Here is a 21,004-nt window from a genome sequence, read left to right on the forward strand (position 1 = left end):
CAGGGGAGTTCCGATTTTAATTTTGCTCTGTGTGTTTACCCCTCTTTGTGGATCGCTGATCTGTTAAGCAGAGAGAGGGAGAGACAGTCAGTGTGGAGGGTGGGCTGTTCACAGAGCCAAATTAAAAAAGGAGCAGTGCAGATTGTTTTAAGCTCTGGCAGCCCCTTCAGGCCCAAAGGCCTCGCTCACAGCCTGCACCTGCTCCGTCCCCCAGGAGCCTGGTTCCTGATCCGTGGCCCTCGCTTCTCCTCCCCGGGCCCCTAGCCCAGCCGCCTCCTCCTCTCCTCTTCTCTCCTTTATTTCCTACTACTATTTCTTGTACACTTTTTCCTTCTACCCTTCTCCTTCCACCCTTTTGCTTCCCTTCTGCCGCTTCCATCCTCCTCCTCTTTAACTTTAACTCTCCATCTTACCCTTCCAAAAACTCCTGATGCTCCTTTCCTCTTTCCTCCTCCCCTGTGACTTCCCTCTATCCCTTCACTCCTCAGTCCTGGCCTCTTCACCCCTTCTCTCCTCTCCACCACCTGCTCCTCTCCTCCTCTTTATCCCTCCTTCTCCTCTTGCTCCTGGTTACGTCCACCTTTTGTTTTGCCTCTTTGCCCTGGCTCAACTTCATCCTTTTTTTCCCCTCACCCCCTTTTTAACTTTTCCTCTTCCAGCTCCTGCTTTCCTCTCCTCCACTCCTCTCTCCTTCTGTCTCGCCTCCAGCGGCTGGCAGAGTCTTAATCAGCTCACCTCCGCCCCTGAATGATTATGACTTGTTAGCTTGATTGAAAACACACAATGCACACATAAAAAACAGTTAAAGATATGACAATATAACACAATCCAGGGACAGATTACTGAACCACACTGCAGAGCTCAATAAAACAGCATCAGAAACACATGTGGATGTAAATGAAACTCAACAACAGTCTGTTTAAAATTGTCACAGCTATTTTTTATTGAAATCATCCAGTCGCTCCAGTTTGTGACTGCACACCCATAGGTAGTTTGCTCAGTCAGTCAGCTCTACATACAGTATGGTACACTTTGTCACACATACAATATTTACATTACCCCAGAAGTAATGCTATGACATGGTTCCAATAACAAGACATTTAGTTTTAATATGGCTTGATTAAAGCAGTCCAACTGTATACAAAGCCCAGTTAGGATGATGCGACTGAAAGCACACAACCCAGGCCAGGGCGGGTCAGGGTGCGAACCACAGGACGACATGATGGAAGAAGGTTGTCTCTAGAGTCCCAATATCTGGATCAAACTCCAGCCTTCTGTCACTAACTCACACTTTGTCCAGACTTCTCATTTAAAGGGTCACTTCACCCAAACTGCAAAAAATCTCTGCCTGTCTTGTCAATTACTCCAAGTAATGTGTAGCCATGCAGATAGTTTTGTTTTTTCTGTGTCCATATTAGTTTCTATGAGTTTTGTTTCCACACCAGTACAATGAAGGTGTACAGAATTTAGTTTGAGGTGCTCCCAGCATTAAAAAAGCTGGATTAACTGATATTTTTTATCACTTGGGGGCTGCAGAAAGGAAGGGAGAATGTAAAAACTGTAAAACACCTATGAAGTTGAAGTTTCTTCCGCAGATAGCAGACACTGAGCAACACTAATAATCATTGGAGTTGTGTCCAATATTCACTCTGCTTTTTGTTCTTCCTCCACCAACTCTATTAAGTGTCTGAATGCTTCACTATGTTCGCTAGCTTGTTGCTAACTTTGTCAGACTGCTGTTTGGTGCTGAGCAACATTTTTTCAATCACTTGACATTGTTAAGAGCACTCACAAATGAGTTAAAGTAATAATCTTGAAGATTTTCATTTAAATAAATGTCTGTTAAGTCACTATCTGTTGCCGAGTGAGGTAACACAATGGTGTTTGAGCCTATGGCCCACTGATGAAAGCCTTTGCATTTGCAGTATTACAGACTGGGTGTCTGTGGCAACTTTCGCGAAAAAAAATCAAAAGTGACGCATTTTGCATCAGCCAGCAGTGGTTGGTCTGCCAGAGAGGGTAGGCGGAGCTAAGCGGCTGCTTTTCAGGTCTCTGCAAGTGTTGTGGACGTCACACATGCAACACTGTCTGGATATCTGAGAAGTGTGCTCCCCGCAATTACCGTTTATCACCATAGGTGCCGCCAAAGACAACGAAACTGAAATCTTCAAGATTACCACTTTGAAAGACTCTTTAATATGCTCTGTAGAGCAGAGGAAATCTGACAAGTCCAGGGATAAATCTCTTTGTGTTTGTCACTAAGTGTAATTTAATTTATTGTCAATATAAAAACACAAACTATAAAAATAAAACACTTTCCTTTCATTCTAAATCAAACAACAGTTGGATCGAACTGAAAATCATTTGGATTTGAAAACAGTGAAGAAAACAATCACAGATAATATGTAGCCTGTTAGTTAACATTATAAACCAAGTTACTGTAACATTAACAACAAATGCGACATCCTGTTAACTCGATTTTAGTGAAACAGAACCTTTACTTTAAAAGAGGGTTTGGAATTATAACGTGTTTTGTGTTCAGAATTTTTTAACATTTAAAGTGTCTGTTATCTTTGCTATGATTGAATTTGACTTTTTGAAAAACTGATATTACTGTTTTTCTAAGTTTTTAATATAAAAACAGTCGTTAAGAAAACAGTTGACAGTGTTTTCTTATCTGGAGAACCAGGATTTAAATTGGGTTGTTATTGAAGTTTTAATGTCTGTTTTAATGCTATGAGCTCAAACACCAACATTTATGGTGCTGAGGCAGTGGAAGAAAACTACCTGCACGGTTCAGTACAACAAGATGTAACTGAGAAAATAATCAGCGTATTTTTTGTCATTTAATGAACTGACCCTTAGCTTGACATCTATTCTATATGCACCACAATCTGTTTACAGCAATCTTATTGCCATTATAAGCACATCCACCAAGCCTAACGTGACAGACAAAAGCGTACAATTCCCCGAGACATTTTGGTCCATTTTATCCACAAGATTTTCAAAATAACAACGTTGAGTTGTGTTGATTTGGTATTCTGACTGTCTCAGCAAAGAATTCTTCATCAACTGCTTCAGTGATGGCATTCACACAGCCAGTAAAACTCACACACATCCAACATAAGCAGCACCGTCCCCTCCCAACACAATCATGATCAGAACACTCAGCGTTCGCTACTACTGATTATTACATTTATGTTTCCCATTCATCTGGCCTACACTCTTCCTCCATAGCAGACTGATCCCATTGAAATAAGGTGAAAATAAATTTCCACTAGTGCAAAATAATGTCTCTCTTTGAGAGCAATAAGAACATAAAAATCAGCAAAAATATATATTTGACACGTGAGATCCTGTAAAGAAAAATAAAGTGGCACTGATAATAAATCATATCATAACAAGAACGTATGCAGACTATTTTCATCCATGTCTTTCGTCTTTAACTAAGGCTGATATGTCTGCAGCGAGGCAAATACATGCATTTGCACACTACATCTACACACCCTGACAGGTTACTCATGAATGGGAGCCATGATATTAAAGTTTAGGGTTGAAGGAGACATAATCTGCTGTGCTCGATGGACCGCAGCTCAGAGCCAAATGACCTTGATGTTACAGAATAAAGGAGGCATCAGGCTGACTGCTGACTCCATCTAGTGGTCAAATATTTATATTACAGTTGACTTTCACCAAAGAAATGTTTAAATGATGCTATGACGCAAAGTTTCAGGAGCAGGACCACACCTCAACTGCACCTCTTCAGGCATTACCATGAATTCAAATCCAACCCTCTCCTCCTCTTTCACTCTTGCATTCTGCACCCTTCCCGCATCTTCCCTCTCTTTGCTCTATGTATGTTTCTTTCTGTCCTCCTATCTGTAGAGCCCTGACAGGGTCTGTCTTGCCGGGATGCTTCCCGAGGCTTTCCCAAAACGCTAACTGCAAGAAATGTGACCTCTCCAAGTCTTAGCATCATAATCATCAATCTCATTAAGAAATAAATTGTTAAATTGCATTATGCTGATGGTGTGGTCCTTGCTAGTGAAATAAAGCTCCAACTTCAACCAATAACAAAGTGCAATAAAATTATAACTGCTACATGTAGATAAAGAAGGATAACGAATGAATGAAACAGGCACAAATCTGCTCATTTTTCCCTCTTCTTCCTTTCCAATGAACTACAACAGGTAAATCTAGGGTTGTTGTCTGATGGAGACATACAACATGTATTGATACATATTCTTTCCACATACACAAGTATAAAGGAAATGACATAAGGATCGATCTAGAGCACAAACTGGCACTCAATGTCATCTGTGTTTCCTCTCCAGCACATGGATGGTTAACAGCTGAGACACAGCAGCTGTTCCTTTTAGCCACATGATCAATCTCCACCTGTTCGAATAGGTTTGTGCGTTAAGACACATGGCAGAGTGGTGATTAGTTGCATCGTTTCATAGCAAGTGAAGTGCCACCTGTCTTTTCTACAACACTCTTCTGTATTCTCCACACTTTTCATGAGATGAGATGTTTCCTATGAGTTAACCTTTTTACGCCAGCTTCTGCATTTTGGGACGAGACAAATAAGGCAAAGAGGAACTGTCACAGGGACAGTTCTGACGTAACCAGAGGGGACAAACTATACAGTAGCATGTTTATTATGAGGTTCAGTTAGAATGCTCTGCATAAAAATATCCAGTCTGTCCATCAGGAACATGTATCAGTTTAGGTATCAGAGGTGGAGGAGCTGCGAGAGCTGTTGTCTGGCAACATCTCCAGACTGCCAAACTTTTCCCACCTCCGGTCCCACCTCAGTCAGTCAGCCAATCACGGCCTTTCTCGGGTCAAACCTCCAGGTCGGGCATTATCTCCTCCTTAAGCTGAATGTCATTGTCAGATCCAGTTCCCACGTCCGAGTCAAAGAGTGAGTGGTCCGAGTCGGGGGAGTGTGTGTGCGTGTGTCCAGCTGAGTGGCTGCTGGCGTCGCTGTCCTCCAGAGTGTCAGTCCTGGAGAAGAGGCCAAAGTCCAGCAGGCCTGTAGGGGAGCCGCCGCCACCGCTGCTCTCACTGTCTCCGTCGTAATAAAGATCCTCCACCTCCACGAACCACTCGGGCCAGAACCTCCTCCGCATCCGCTCGCAGAACATGGCCAGGTTGATCAGCTCTCCTGTGAAGACATCAGACACAGCAGACACACATGCTTTTACAGGTACACTGAAAACCCGCAGGAGGTAACACTGGTGCTTACTGACATTCTGATTCTGACACAGAGGAAGACAATACATCTGAGTGAGACACGTTTTCTGTTATCTCTTCACTATGAGCCCTCTTCTAGGAAATTATTTATCAAAGCAACACCAGGGAATCTTCATTTGTGACATTACAAGCTCTGATTTTGCTCTGTGAAAAGATAAGAGACCTGAATGTTCTCCTCTCTGTACACGATCTGAAAGCAAATCAAAGCCTGTCAGCAACACAGCACTGCAGTGGAATATCACTGCCATCTAGTGGCTGGACCAGGCAACTACATCTATGACAAACCAGCAAGGAAAACTGCAAAATATACTGTATATTACATGTAATCTAGTTCATATTATTCAATGTCCACTGACCTTTGATGAGTTGCTCTGGTCGTGTCCCAGGCAGAGTCCACATAGCCTGGGCTAGGTGCCCAAACACTGTAGCGTCTAATGTTGACATCTTAGAGCCCATAAAGTACTTCTTATCTCCTGCGAGACACAGAAAAAGAGACATTTTAAATTTTGATTGAGAGAAATTAAATAGTATGGAAATAAGAAAGCTGACTAACTGGCAATAAACCCCCCAAGCTCTCTCAGATGCTGTTATTATAATAATGTCATTCAACTTAACTTCCTTCGATACCAGTTGAGTTGGAAGCGGGATCTTTTAGCCGTTTATCCATAACTTTAAGCTGACTATTTCATGTTTATGTAAGATAGAAAGACAAAATGTGCACACACACGCAAACACAGGAGGGGAGAATATAAAGCTGAAAGCGAGCAAACATCTCAGCTCTTCTGTCTTTGAAATGCAGGTGCAGCTGTATTTTTATTCACCCGTCTGGTTTGTTGTAGTTTGCGGCTCAGTCTTTCTTGTAGTCAGTCTGTCAGTCTTGCTATTTGTTTCCTTCTGATAGAGGCATACATTGTCCCTTATTTTGAGGATCATACCACAGACTTTAGTATAAGATTAACTCAGCTGTGCTTGAAATAGTCTAGTCTAAAAGTAGCTTTATCCTAAAATGAACTAAAAGCTTTATCCTGTCCTGAGAGGCTTTTAAAACTGGAAACTGGAAGGACACAGGTAATGCTTCCGAGCTACACTCCTGTCTTTCCCCCTGTGTAGTAATTTATTAGTTATAGTGTATTAAAAGAAAACAAGGTTTTCTAATAAAAACACTTAACAAGGATTTTCACACATGCATTTATTCCTGGTAAACAATGAGTTGAACAACATTACTGTCTTTCTGCTCTGTGACCTTTTGTCTTTTTGTTTCAAGTTTGCCTTTTTTAGGAGCTGATAGTACCCAGGCAGATCAGAAAGGTGGAGAGAGAGACAGATGTATGACTTGAATTAAGATTTGGAGCTGAAATCAAACCGTGGACATTGCTCTATGTGGTATGCACCTTAACCATTTGGCCATCAGGGCATCCCTCACTCTTTGAACCACTCTTGTCTGTATACCTTCATCATCTCTGGATGCAGGAGGCTGCAACCATTAGGGATTCTTGCTAACCTTGCATTAAGATGCTAATGTTAGCATTTATGTGATAAAATACAGTTGAATTGGACACACAGCTGAAGCTAATGAAATACAGCGAGGCCTGATGGACATTGAGGTCAAAGAAACCCTCAGACCTGAACGGGCTGAATTCAACCACAGTGAATAAAATGGGCTTAAAGGTTCAACATATCTACTTGACATGTTTTAAATGGTCGTCAGCAGGTGAGGGAATCAAGTCTTTTTTTTATCATCCAACAAGAAATACAGTCATGTTTATTTTTAAGAGCTTTGATATTTTCCTAAAAAAATAAGAATGATAAAATTCCAGCATTACACTTTATTCATACCACTGTATGACATTTATCAGCTTATCTGAGTTTATTTATATTTAATGTTTTAGCTCTGTCTGAATGAACTAAAGAGTTTGTCATCATGAATAACATAGGCAAAGGTTTTCAATGCAAAAAGAACTGAAACTTAGAACATAGAATGAATCATAATGGAAGTGTCTGAAGAGACTATAAGAAGAGTAATTTCAGTGACACAGCACTATCATTCTAAAATGACTGAGCTCAGGTGGATCACTTTCACATTTGTAGATTGGATCAATTGGACAGGAAGCTACATAGAAAATAATACAGTGTTGCCTTTTAATGTTTCATGTTCCCACTTCTAATCATAATATCTAATTATGAGCCTTGTGAGTCAATACTGATTTAAAACAGATATCATAGGGACAAGGAGAAAAGGGACATGACACAGAGTAGTGATGTCACATGAGACTTAATACCAAAATCTGAGATCATCAAAATTACACGCCAGTAATTGGTAATAACTGATCAATGTGGAAGCTTTCTGTGACCAAGAACAAAATCATTACGCTCAGGTGTCTCTCAGTGCATCCTCTAGCCCACACAGTACATTGATGGCTTTGCCTTTGGGAGCAATTTGGGGTTCAGTGTCTTGCCCAAGGACACTTCCATATGTAGACTGTAGCAGCTGGGGATCAATCCACATCCTTTGCATTTAGATTTGTGTCTGTGAAGAACTTCAAACTTGGGAGATGGGAAATAAGAAGTGTGAATGCAGTCTGTGTGTATGTACTGGAGTAAACACCTGTGAAATCACACAGGGAAAGTTTGCACTGGATCTTTACTGAAATATCACTTCTTCCTCTACTCTCTCACTTTAACACGTATAAGAAACAGTGTCATCATTTTAAATAAAAACAATAATTGACATCTTTACTTCCAAGTCATGTATGTCTCATACTGTGCTGTATCACTGCTGGATGTTAAAAAGAAGCTTTTTGCATCCTGAATTAGGAAGAACGTTTTCATGATTGGGTGCTACAAAAAGTGTAAGGAGAGGAAGGTGTCTTTCAGAGAAAAATAGGAAACCAAGAGAAACACACAGACGTATAAGGCAAGAGGGAGGCTTTCAAATGATTCATTGCAGGAAACAAGGAAGTTGAGAGGGGACAATTAGTGATCTGTCTATGGAGCAACATGTGCACCACAGGTGGCCACACTCCTGGCCTAAGCAGCAGTTATAAAAGTCATTAACGCCTCTGAGCCAGTTTTAAAGGAAAATCCAAAATACAGCAAAAATGTGGACACACATTTACACTGCACAGCCCTGTAGCCTCATACTTTTACCAATTTGATAAATTGAAATGGATTTGTCTTCAGCTCATTTAGTACTTAAAGTGCTGTAAAGAAAATAATCAACCATTAATCCATTACTTTTACCTAACTATTTCACCTGTTTGTCCATTGATTTTAGGTCACTATTTATGAGTTACTGCTATGAACAACATATAGTTATAGGTCATTAATTACTTTATAGTCATTGGTTAACTATTTATGTAACCATAACTTTAAACCAACTACATGAACCTCTCTGCTAGCTTTTTAAACGCAACATCAGCTTTCAGAACGCTGCTGCTCGAGTTCTCACTAAGACCAAGAAAGTAGATCACATCACTCCAGCTCTGAGGTCTTTACACTGGCTCCCTGTCTGTCAGAGAATAGACTTCAAAGTACTACTGCTGGTTTACAAAGCGCTGAACGGTCAAGGGCCAAAATATATTTGTGATCTACTGACACAGTACGAACCATCCAGACCCCTCAGGTCGTCAGGGACAGGTCTGCTTTCTGTCCCCAGAGTCAGAACCAAACATGGAGCAGCAGCGTTCAGTTTTTATGCTCCGTATATCTGGAACAAACTCCCAGAAACATGCAGGTCTGCTGAAACGCTCACTTCTTTTAAATCAAGCCTGAAGACTCACCTGTTCACAGCTGCCTTTTATTAAACTACTTTAATACATTTATTTTAATAACCATTCTTATTATTTATATCTGCACTGTAGCTTTTACCCTTATTTTTTATTTTATTTTATTTTTATATTTTTGCTTCGATTTGAGCTGTTTTTAGTTTATCTTCACTTTGCTTTTTAATGTCCTGTCAATGATGTGTTTCTTTGCTTTTATTTTCTGTGTAAAGCACTTTGAATTGTCTTGTTGCTGAAATGTGCTATATAAATAAACTTGCCTTGCCTTGCCTTGCCTAAACAGTTTTATGCACTCTCAGTGGTGGCACGTGACTTTTATGTTGTCATTGTATGTCATTTTCCTCCTAAAACAAATATGTGGATATATTTCTCTCAACCAAATCATTTTTACTGCTTTTCTTTCAGTGTGACCCCTGGTGGCTGTATTGGTTTGGGAATCACCTTTCTTATACTAATTTTCAAACATAGTCAAAGTTAATGAAACTCATTTTCTGTCCTTTCAGAGAAAACAGTTCAAATAAACTAGTTTTATCTTCAGGCTAGAGGGGCTGCACTTTTGGAGGCAGTCACAGATTTAAGATTCACACTTCTGGCGCTTATGTCCGGAAGAGCCGTACATTAAGAGAAGCTGTATGAATGTTGAGTGTACTGATGCTTTCAATGTAAAACTTTCCAATTTACAACAAGTAGTTGCTGTTAAAATGGCACAAACAGATCGATGCAAAGCACTTTTCTCTCCAGCATCTGACTTTTTGTTTCCATCATAACACTGATATTTGATCCCTGTGGCAGACATCCAGAACATTCCTTGTTTTCATCCATCCCCCCCCATTCCTCATAAACACAGACACAAGAATAGATCATTTCTATATCTGCACTGACAAATAACCACATGGTAACCACATAAAGGAATTAATATTGGTTAAGGTGTCTGCAGGGTATTCAATACACTAACACACTGTTGGAGAACACGCTGTCTTTTCATACCAGGATGAAATCATTCGTCAGTTTCTATTAGTCATTTATTGTAATGCTTCATTTTGCCACATTAGCCCGCCATCAAGTAATTCTCCCATTTGTTGTTATGACCTGACAATGTTGTAACAAATTACCTTAATACAGATGTCATTTCAACATCACACTGCTCAGAAAAAGTTGTTTTCTCCTAAACTGCGCACCAAACTGAGTTTCAGAATAAAGTAATGACTCTCCAGTGCTTTTAGAAACAAAACAAAAACCTTCCCACTAATGCAGAGGGATTTGTTGTAACGAATGCATGCTATTATGATTTTCCACATAATAACTCTACTAACTCTATTATCATATTATGTAACAGAGTTTAATCTCTCGTCCACGTAGATTACTGCTCATATATCACGAGGTAAGAGGTTGTCCTAATGGAACAGGTTTTGGGGAAGAGGTATTAACATGGTTTATACACAAACACATGCACACACGCACACACACATACACACAAAAGGTCCTCTCCTTACCCAGCAGTGTGGCCAGCGTCCTCATGTCCTTCTCCATCAGCGTGTAGACCTCCTCCTTAGAGAAACGTCCGATGCCGTGGCCGTACATCTCCCTGCGCACCATGCTGCCGTTCAGGTGACTCAGCAGCCACTTCAGCGTGTCGCTCAGAGGGCCGCTCATCGCCAGGAGCTTCTGAGTCTCCTCCAGGTTGTCCACCCACTGACAGTAGGCTATTGTCCTGGAATAAAAGAAGACACGCAGCAGAAAACATCATGTTACAATGTGTCAGAGGAGCAATAGGTCAGGCATGTAATTACTTATATCACATATCTTCTTATACTTGCAGTAGGTCTAAGTGGAGCTAAAAAGGAAAAGGTCTTCATGATCATAAACAAACCAAAAGGGTAAGACTGATCTATGAGTTATTAAGAATAGCAACAAGGCGTCGTCTGACACCGAGCCAGTGGCAGCAGTAACATAAAACATTTTTATACATAAAGTCAATCTTCTTGCTGATGGTCTCGTAGCTTCAGGCTGTTTCATAACCAGCTAAAAACTCAGGAGCTTAAACAGGAGCTGTAAGATCTTATAGACTGCAATATGCATCTGTTGTATTAACTTACATTTTAATGTCTATTTCAAAACTGCTCATCAGAATAAGCATACACACATCTCATAGTTCAGATCACATACTACACCATCAATTTCTCATTTGGTATGACACAGCAGTTAGGGTATTTGAACCTATAGCCTCAAAATCAGCTCATATCAGAGGCTGTTATGGGCAACATATGATGAGAAGCGATACCAAAAGCAATCCCTCATCAGCAAATCCTGTTAACAAAAAGAGGAAGTGACTTTGTGACTTTGCTTGTCATAAATCAAACTTGCTGGCTGCACAATACCATCTACAATAAAACATTTCCTGTGTCCTGTTACCAACAAAGCTTTATGACTATTGACGAGTTAACCAATTCTTAATCAATAAAAGTGCACACCACATACGCTCTACTCTCAACTGGCTACCAGGACACAACATCATATATTCAGCCATTCACTCTGTCAGGTTTCTGTCCTACACATGAGGAGATGCTTGGACTGTTCTCTGCTGCCCCTCATACAGACACAGGTTAGAGAAGACAAGATGCACAGATGGCGGAAATTCCATGAGAGATTTGTATTTTAATCTGTCACACTCACTTATGCTCTCTTTGCTGAGTCTTAAAGATCCCCTCTTGCTTGTCTTAAAATAAGAATAGAAACCCGGGCGGCAACAGGATCTGACATCAAATCTGTGTCACAGCAGCAGGCGGACAGATCCCGTCTGTCCCTGCGCAAACAGGCCAAACACCAAACCTCAAAATCCCTCTCTAATTCTGCCTCCATTGATCTGCACCTAATCCTGTGTGACCATAGAGATTTAACCAATAAGACACAATTGTTTCACCCTTATCCCATTAAAATAGATGTAATAAGAGGGTAAGTGTCTCTGCTATTTAGAACATTCATCTATGTTTTTATAGCCAAGCTGTTTGTGCGTGCAGACACTAACAAGATTAAGCTGCTATATTCTTACACACTTTCTCACACCAGCTTGTTAAAAATACAGACTGAGCTTCTCCCTCAGCTTGTCTGGAAGTTTAAAGGCAGATTTCAGCTCTCTCTCTGTCTCCAGCCTGCAGTCTTCTGGATCTTTCTATATGACTGTTCGCTCAATAGAAATTGAATTAAAGCATCTGGCCTACATTACATGAGGGAGTGGTGGCTGTCCATTGGCCACACGCTTCCTCTTGTTACATTATCTCATCGGACAAGAGGATTTACTGTCCTTTGTTTGGTTTTTTTGTCTTTTCTGAACCTTTAAATTGCAGATCAGAAGGTATTTGCACTTGTGGTCATGAATATTTAGCCCAAAAGCACAAACAGCTAGAAATAATGGTTCTTTGTCTTCACTGATCTGAATGCAGCAGTGTAAGACGCATATCTGAAGTCAAGATGCGACTAGTGGACAATGCAGTGTTTATTAGGCTAAGGTGTTTCATAACAACTTTTGGGAGGAAAGACTGAGGGTAAAACAGGAAGCATTATTTGATTTAACCACACTTCTTTTGCAAGATCCAACCACAAAAACAGAAGCTCCCATTGCAACTAAACTGCAGCACTGACACATGAAATAATATCATAGTATAAAGATGTTGAGGTCTACATCAGGGCTACATCAGAGTACACGAGCAAATATGTCAAACTAACAAAGTACATTTTTAACATCATAATAGTAGCATTGGTTACAACAATAACATGCCGTAACAACCATTTAAAGAATGAAAATAAAATCATAAAGGGTCAATTTATAAACAGGATAACAGCTGGGCTGCTATTGAGATGAACTAATGAGTAAATTAATCCATCCATTATCTATTATCGGGGGGCTGGAGCCGATCCCAGCTGTCATTGGGCGAGAGGCAGGGTACACCCTGGACTGATCACCAGTCAATCACAGGGCTGTGATGTAGAGACAGGCAAACTTGCAGGCTCACACCCACACCCCAATCCCCAATTGAGCTGAGGAACATGTCTTTGGACTGTGGGAGGAAGCTCAGAGGGAACCCACACATGCACAGGGATAACATGCAAACTACACACAGAAGGTCCCCTTCGTCTGCACCGGGGTTTGAACTAGGACACTTCTAGCTTTGAGGCTACACAACAGTGCTAACCACTGCACCACCGTACAGCCCTTAATTAGACCATCCAATTGTAATTTTTTGCGAATTTAAATATATCATGAAGAAAAAAAGTTGCATTTATTGATTGTTTTCTCTTTACTAGGTAATTGATAACCTTACTAAGTTATTGGCAAACTTATTAGCAAAATGTATAGCCTCCTTACACATCACAGCAACAGATGCAGAGCAACAAGCATTTGGAGTCATGCATGTGTCCAATTGATGAATGGAAGTTCGATATTCATGCTCCTTTTAGCTCTAATTTGGTCTCAGCCAACTCCTGAAGAAAAATCATTAAAAAAACATCTTTTGCTGCTTAATGCTGATGTTCACCAGCTAGTCCCAAACATATCTATCTGCCTTTTGGGACTGGGCAGGAAGTGTACGGTGAGTTTTATCAAAGACTTTTCACTGAAAACAGCTGCATTCTGCCGGTGGTTGATGAAAGAGCGGGTTTGCTGCCAGAAAACCAAAACAGGGAGGCTAAGATGCGTCTTCTGAAATGCCAGTTTTTCTTTTTTGATTACTATCTTTCAAAAACAAATTATTTAAGTGACGCCTTGGATAGCAACACAGGATCAAACAAAAAGCACACTGGGTAGTTCTTTAGTTTCCGGCTCTCTTATTTTTATTGCATCAATGTTGGGAATCTGAGCGTGTATGACCTAACCACCAGTTTGCCGCTGGCCTGTAGCTCAAAGAGCAACTAGCTGCCACACTGCCCTTCCCTGACATAAATAATTCAATCAATAGGTCTATATGTAGGTCTATAGATGGCAGAGGGTTTGATGGAGGAGTGGAGAAAGGAGAGCAAGAGACATAAGGAGAGAGGGAGGAAGGGAGGATGTGGGTTACATGAATGACCTCTAAAGCTTTGAAGAAATGTTATGGAATCTGGCATCTGTATTTTCCACATTACATCATCTCTAAACACATGACAAAGCCTTGAATAGCCTGAACGTGAGGACTAAGACCCACTATTTTAGTTCAAAAATACCTCCTTACATTATTAAACTGATGAGACACAGGACATGGGCTCAAACAGTGTTAGAGCAGTGTGTGTGTGTGGGTGTGTGTGTGTGTGTGTGTGTGTGTGTTGGGGGGGGGGGGCGTATAAGATGGATAGAGCTTTTAGGTAATGGAAAACACTCTGAGCGTCTCTGGGCGTGGGAGGAGTGGTGAACGATTTCCTAGCAGCAGTGTGTTTCTCACCCAGAGGTACTTGAGTGACTCACCACAGCAAAGGGTGGCTGATAACACATTACTGATGGTGCGGATAGGACGGCCTGGATGGGAAGGCTACATGAAGAAATCTTATATTAAAAAAATATCTAAAATATAAAAAAAGAACTCAGAGTTAACATGTTTTTTTATGCTATTAAATCAATGTGACAGTGATTCAGTGAGATCTGTGTGGGTGGTTCCTGATACAGCTTAACATTGGAATTATGTGTTAAAATATGTATTTAAATTAGATATATGAATATGAATGTACATATTCCATTCAGCAAAGCATAATATGAGCCCTCAAGAACAGAAAAGTGAATTATTCTGCCTTTAAAAAACAGCTGAGAGCTGCTTAATAATTGGTTTTGTACCTTAAAATCACTGCAGTTTAAAATAAGGTTACAGCAACAGGAATCATAGTTTCTAACATGTTTCCAAAGACACAGCTGTAACTGATCAACACTACACAAGCTCTATGTTTGAGTCCCCTACCAGTAGAGGTGTTCCTCCACCATTTTGGTGACAGCTCGGGACACCGCTCTCTCCTGTGGGGTGAGGTTTTGGTTGAGGTTGACACCCAGCTTCTCCTCCAGGAAGTCTACGATGAACTCTGAGCCTGATGCTTGCTCGTGGTTGTACTCCATCCAGGGCATCTTTCCCTGTGGTGACAGCTTCCCATCAAAGTAGTTCTGCAGAGGGAAATAGCTTTGTGTGAGAACATGTAGAATCCTATGTACACTTTTTGGACCAAAAAAACTTTTAATTGTAGACTCATACTGCTGTTTTTATTTTCCTGTTGCTGACTTTTAAAATAGTGTATATAAAGTAATAATTTCATTTAAATAAATGTCTGTTAAGTCACTATCTATCGCCGAATAAGGTAACAATGGTGATTGAGCCTATGGCCCACTGATGAAAGCCTTTGTTAGTGACGTGTTTCACATCACCCAGCAGTGGTTGGTCTGCCAGAGAGGGTAGGCATAGCTAACGCTACAAACACACTTGTGTGTAAAGCGGCTGCTTTTCCAGTCTTTGCAAGTGTTGCGAGTAAACAGTAATCTACTATGTCTGAACTAACAAAGAAAAGATGACTACTGATACAACTTCAAATATAAGTGAAAATCTAGGGTAAAAAATAAAAATAAATTTTACGCTCACATGAAGGCAAACAGTCTAAAAAGGAAAGCGACCGTCAGCGAGGAAAATCAACAGTCACAACTGGAGCCAACTGTGGACGTCACACATGTGACGCTGTTTGGATATCTGGGAAGTGTGCTCTTGCAGTTTCCGTTATGGCCATATGCCGTAAAAGGGAACGAAAATGAGATCTTTGAGATTCCCACTTTAAGTGTTTCCTAATCTGTGGTCTGCTCAACTTGAAACACCTGCTGTATTTTATCTCCTCTGGCTCTTAAGAATCTTTTTAGGGTCCAAAAAATAATCCTGATGATGTCATGAAAGACAGCAAATTTATAACAGAAAGCCTGGACATGTTTGCCGATGTGGTTGCTCGATAATATGTTTTTTTTACCTTAAAGGGAAGGTCTGATACAAGTGGCTATTGAGTTGCATTATGGGAATTGTAGGATCCATTGTATTTAGAGCTTAGCCCATACCAGGGATGTTGGGTTATGACTGCTTGGCCTCTGCACAATAACAAGTGTTAACCCTGAGGAAATGTGCAGGTAGAAATGGCTTTATTTCAAGGGATGAAAGGCAAAAAGAAATTGGGAGGAAGATAAGATAATCCTTTACTGATCCCCAGGGGGGAAATTCAGAAATACAATATTTATCTATTAAACAAAGAAAAGGAGCAATCATCTGTGTAGGTTAACTACGGAAGCCCTTAGCAGACATGCATCCATTTTATTTACTCCATGCTTGCTGTGAACAAATTAGTTAAACAGCCGTGACCTGCAATGAAGGAGAGAAGCATGAGCCTGCTAGTTTTAAAAAAATTTGAATAATCGGGGAGTTAGTATGAGCAGTCATGGCTGAAGACACTTCAGTGATGGAAAAAAGATGTTGAAGGATGCTGATGATCTCTGGGAAATGTGGTGCAGAAACATTAGAGGGACAAGCAGTTCGCAGTCCTTTAGCCGTTTGTTAAATAAAGTGTGATACAGTCTGCTGAGTATCACCTGGTAGGGCAGGTCCACCATGCGTAGGTACGTCTCTATTTTGAGGCAGAAGGGTGACAGGCTGGGCACGCCATTCTTTGGCCTGGAGAACTGATGGAGGATGATGGCGTCTTTAGAGTCCAGCTCCTGCTCCTTCCTACACACAAAGCACAGATGGAGAGAAGAAAATCCTGAGTAAATAAACACTTGTATGGACTGGTCTGCTTAATGTATCAGATGACTAAACCTGAGCTGTTTTTATTTGTTTGCTTTATCATATATTTACATTTCAAATCCATGCTTTATGGTGTCAAACAAAAATGTCATGTATCTGCTGTCTGGGCTAACAAATATACCTTTAATAAAAAAGACAGTCATGTCGTTGCAATTTGTACTTTTGAATATAATTTGATTGACACAAAAAAGACTCAACTCTCTGACGGAGTTTCTGTAGATGCATTTTAGAAAAGAACAGCAACAAGTTGCTGATTCTTCAGAAAGGAATAAAAGCTTTGAAATCTTTAATCCTGCTGTCGGTGTGCAGACTCCAGTAGAAACAATAAATAGAGCATTCATTCAAACTTAAATGACAGCAATCGTTTGATTCAAATGTTCAATTGTCACAATTCTGGCTGAAAGCGGACAGTTTTACTACCTGTTTTCTAGATCAGCTAGGCTGTGAGATTAGTACCAAACAGAACTCAGCATCTAAACAGAAAGCTGGATTTACTGTTCAGTTTCAGGCTCCGAAAACCTTCCAGGAAGAAAAAGGTCATACCTGCAGTTTATTATAGCGCTGTGACACAGCAGTAAATCCCTGTGTCCCTGAGCTCGCCACCCACCAACATGCACACTTTTATTTTCAGCAACTGCGGAGGCTTCTCTTCGTTAACTTTCAAACAACAGCTTCGTGCAGACCTACATTTGTTGTCCTGTTTGAGCCTCATGAGGAAAAAAAATCCATTCTAGTAATCTGCAATGTTGGTGAATTCCAGTTTTATTTGATTTCAGTCAATAACACAACATAATCCCTTACCGTCTATTCTGTCATATGTAAAAGATTTTCCACGTTTACTTGTTTTTGCTGAGTTAACTTGAGGTTACACAAAAATCCCAGGAATCACTGGTTTTCTAGTTTTTAGGGCTGTTGTTCTATCAAATGAGTCAAGCTGAGTTTATGTGAATATGTGGAAACAACAGTTGATACTGATCTTCTGTATCACTATCACAGCTGAGTGTTGTAGTGTTAAGAGCTTCTGTTGGAATTGAAATTATTGACAAAATGAGTCATCACACTGCCCCAGTTTAAGCAAACACACGCCGCTAGCCATTTCCCATCCCTCAGATACAGTCAGTCATACTGTTTGCCTGCTGGCTCAACACAAAAAACAATTGTACTGGTGTCGTTGTCTCTGTCTGTACCCCCCTGGACTCAATGCCAAAATGCAAGTATATGAGTTGTTGAAAGTTGTCAATGTGCTCCCGATACATTATCACCAGGTACTTTGTGAGTGAGGATTGATTTATATCTAAAAGAGTGCCTAAATGTTTTTCTGACAAACATAAATAATGGGATCAGCTGAAACAACACTAATCTCAAATGTGTGTCTCCACTTCCTTTTTATTGCAGTTACATTTGTTTGTTAGAATTACCCTCAATAGAGACATCAAATGAAATAGGTTCATATACAAAAATACAAAATATGGAAGTGGAAAGAGGAGGTGTTACACACTGGCTTCAGCATCATTTCTCAGACAGACAGACAGACAGACAGACAGACAGACAACAGACAGACACCGTCTGATCTGTTTGGCTGAATAATTCAATAGAACTGTACAGTGGTAGGTACTTTATCCGTTCTTATATCATGAATAATACAATTACTGGTCAGTTTATTGAAACAGCCAGCTAAGCCTTATACAAAGTCGAATCAACACCTCTCTAAAACATCTCTTTGGGCTATAACGTGACTGGTGAAGATCTAACTGAGTCCTCTGTTGAGCTATGCAAAAGACCTCTGCTGAAGATAAAAATCTCAAACTTTATGAGCACTTAAGGGCTGTAGTTCATTGTGTTATACCATATTTAGGTATAGCCTAGTGATATACAGTTATTATTTGTTCATCCCATATATATAACGATGAGGGCTAACAGAAACACCTGTCTGTATAATGCAACACAGCACCACAAACTAAACTCTTGGTTCCTTGTTATGCTGTTTTATTAGACCTCATTAGTTTCAGCTTAGAGTGCTAAATAAACAGGAAACTACGTTTATATATAGTATGTAAAGTTTATGTGCGTGTTGTCTCTGTCCAGCATCTTGTGGTGCTGAAACTGTTCCAAGTCTTGTAAGTTGCTGTCCATAGTCATATGGTGCTGAACCCGTTCCAAATCTCTGTACATTCTGTATCCTGTCTGTCCGCTGTATTTTTGTACCTAATGTGTCCTCTGCATCCTGTCCTTCTTATACCTCCTCCGTCTACTTTAATGTGGTGCACAAATCACCCTGAAGAGCTACTTAGAGAGCTCTCCAACATTAAGGATCCCTCAAATGGGAGTGTATGGAGAATAGTAGCTGACTACAGTGGCAGAGCTGCTTCCAGTGCCAACGACCACATCACATGGCATGAACAGATGATGCCGGCAGGCTGCGGGTCCAGCCTCTGTAGCCTGCACGTGATTCGGCAGCAGCGTCTCTGCACGAGATGCAAGGTTACACAGATTATCATGAGGGGGAGGGGGAGTGAAAGCAGAAACTACCAGGCCACTGTGACAGGATGTGCTTACTCCCCGGCACCGGTCTGGCCCAAAATAATCCCCCCACTGACAGGCACGCATTTCCTGCTCTAACCTCAGATAACCATGTTTACATCCCAGGGACTCATTGCATCTCCTCCATCCGCCTTCTTAACGAGGTAGGCTACAGCTGTAGATATTGGTGTTTTCTTTGAACATTTCTGGGCGGCAGCTGTTTATCTCACGACGGAGTTCATTAAAGGTCGCCCTGACGCTGCAGCCCCCGAGGAGCGCTCCGTTTATTCACGCTCAGGTGCCGTCGGAGCTGGCACGGGAGCCGACGCGTGACTCTTTTTTTTATTTATTTGATTTTTTCCCCCTCCCCATCTAGAGTCGTGTCCTTGGGAGGAGGAAAACAGCGGCTGAGATATCAGCAACCACCGCGAGATCTGCACAGAAATCACAAACCCATTCATGGTTTTATCACAGCGCAGTCCAATGACACCCATCAATCACTGTCAGCAGATGTGATTATTAATTACACCCAACGCTCTGAAATTGAATAAAACAGAAGTGGTAGAAACAAAAAGACCAGACACAGTGTGGGTCCCTACCTGATGGCGAGCAGTTCATGCAGTAGGTAGGCTGCAGCAGCCAGCAGGGCCCCCCCGGTGATGTACAGGGTCTTCTTCCACCAGGAGTCCGAGCCCAGAGCCGACATGATACCTCCGTAGTCCTGTAAGGGAAAGGCGATGATGTAGCCATACAAAGACTGCTGCTGCTCGGGGCCGCACAGTCCAAGGGGCAGGCTGTGATTCCGCCCGAGCTCAACCACACACGGCCGGGAAGAGGCGAAGCCAGCAGCCCAGTACATCCTCCCTCCCTCGGTTACAGCCACCCGGCGTCCTCCCTGCTGTAGTCCCCGTTAGGCTTCATCTATACGCCCGGCGGGTTGTCTACGGCATGTCGGCGGTTGGCTAATATTCCTCCAGAAACCCACAAGGAGTAAACATATGGACTCCCCCTCCCTGGGATGATGCTCACAGCACCTAGTTCGCTTTCCCTTTGCAGGTTTGAGATAATCATCAAGTTATTCACAAACACAACAACTTCACTTCCGGTCACATATTTCAAAAATAAAACGCCACTTCAGGGCCTGCAATTTTTTCAATTCTGTCGACAATATCTCGAATAATATGGATATTTAAAATCCTCATCTTGTGATAAGTGTAAACTAACTTTTTTAAAATATCCAAATGCTGAACCAGTGAAACAACTGAATGCCCCCACCGCCTGTCGGGAAGCTTAATTTCACTTAACTTAGGCTACCTGTTTTTTCATTGGTGGATGCTAATAGAATCGAACATTTTTTACTTTATTATAAATTAATCTGTGAATACTTTTTTCCGATTATCTCTCTTTTTCTTAAATTTCACATATAAGATGTCATTTCTCAGAGTCACGCTAATACAGCTCGTGTTATCTGACCAGCAGTCCACAACATAAAAATACTAAGTTTTTTATCAAAGATGCATGCCACAGCACTTCTGTTAAACAAGCGCCAGAGAAAAGCAGTATAGTGTCACATCTCACATTTTGTTTATTTATACAGTGTTTCATTTTTCAGCTGTTTTTCACTGCCTTGAATATATTCCTGTTCTCTGTAAACATCTTACA

At 41.0% G+C, this 21,004-nt stretch overlaps 1 protein-coding gene across 1 annotated transcript; it reads right to left on the reverse strand.

The window, feature by feature from the left end:
• Positions 1-918: 918 nt before the first annotated feature.
• Positions 919-20,201, reverse strand: faxcb (failed axon connections homolog, metaxin like GST domain containing b). The gene is made up of 6 exons (XM_069655428.1): positions 19,942-20,201; positions 16,609-16,744; positions 14,960-15,156; positions 10,535-10,752; positions 5,616-5,732; positions 919-5,170 (listed from the first exon to the last, which is right to left on the reverse strand). The coding sequence occupies exons 1-6, from the start codon at positions 20,199-20,201 to the stop codon at positions 4,848-4,850; spliced, it is 1,251 nt and encodes a 416-aa protein (XP_069511529.1). The 3' UTR covers positions 919-4,847.
• Positions 20,202-21,004: the final 803 nt, after the last annotated feature.

Source organism: Semicossyphus pulcher, unplaced genomic scaffold (assembly GCF_022749685.1).
Source record: "Semicossyphus pulcher isolate SPU_LCO1_2020_fin unplaced genomic scaffold, fSemPul1.0.p SCAF_9, whole genome shotgun sequence".
Taxonomy (NCBI): Eukaryota; Metazoa; Chordata; class Actinopteri; order Labriformes; family Labridae; genus Semicossyphus; species Semicossyphus pulcher.

What these genes read in the sequence shown, in the direction of transcription:
- faxcb (XM_069655428.1), bottom strand. Translation starts at nt 20,201, where the DNA reads ATGTACTGGGCTGCTGGCTTCGCCTCTTCCCGGCCGTGTGTGGTTGAG. An exon ending in GTGGAGGAACACCTCTACTG is followed by an intron (nt 10,753 to 14,959) that starts GTAGGGGACTCA and finishes CTTTTATTCCAG; the next exon opens with GACAATAGCCTACTGTCAGT. An exon ending in GACGCTGGCCACACTGCTGG is followed by an intron (nt 5,733 to 10,534) that starts GTAAGGAGAGGA and finishes TGTGTCTCGCAG; the next exon opens with GAGATAAGAAGTACTTTATG.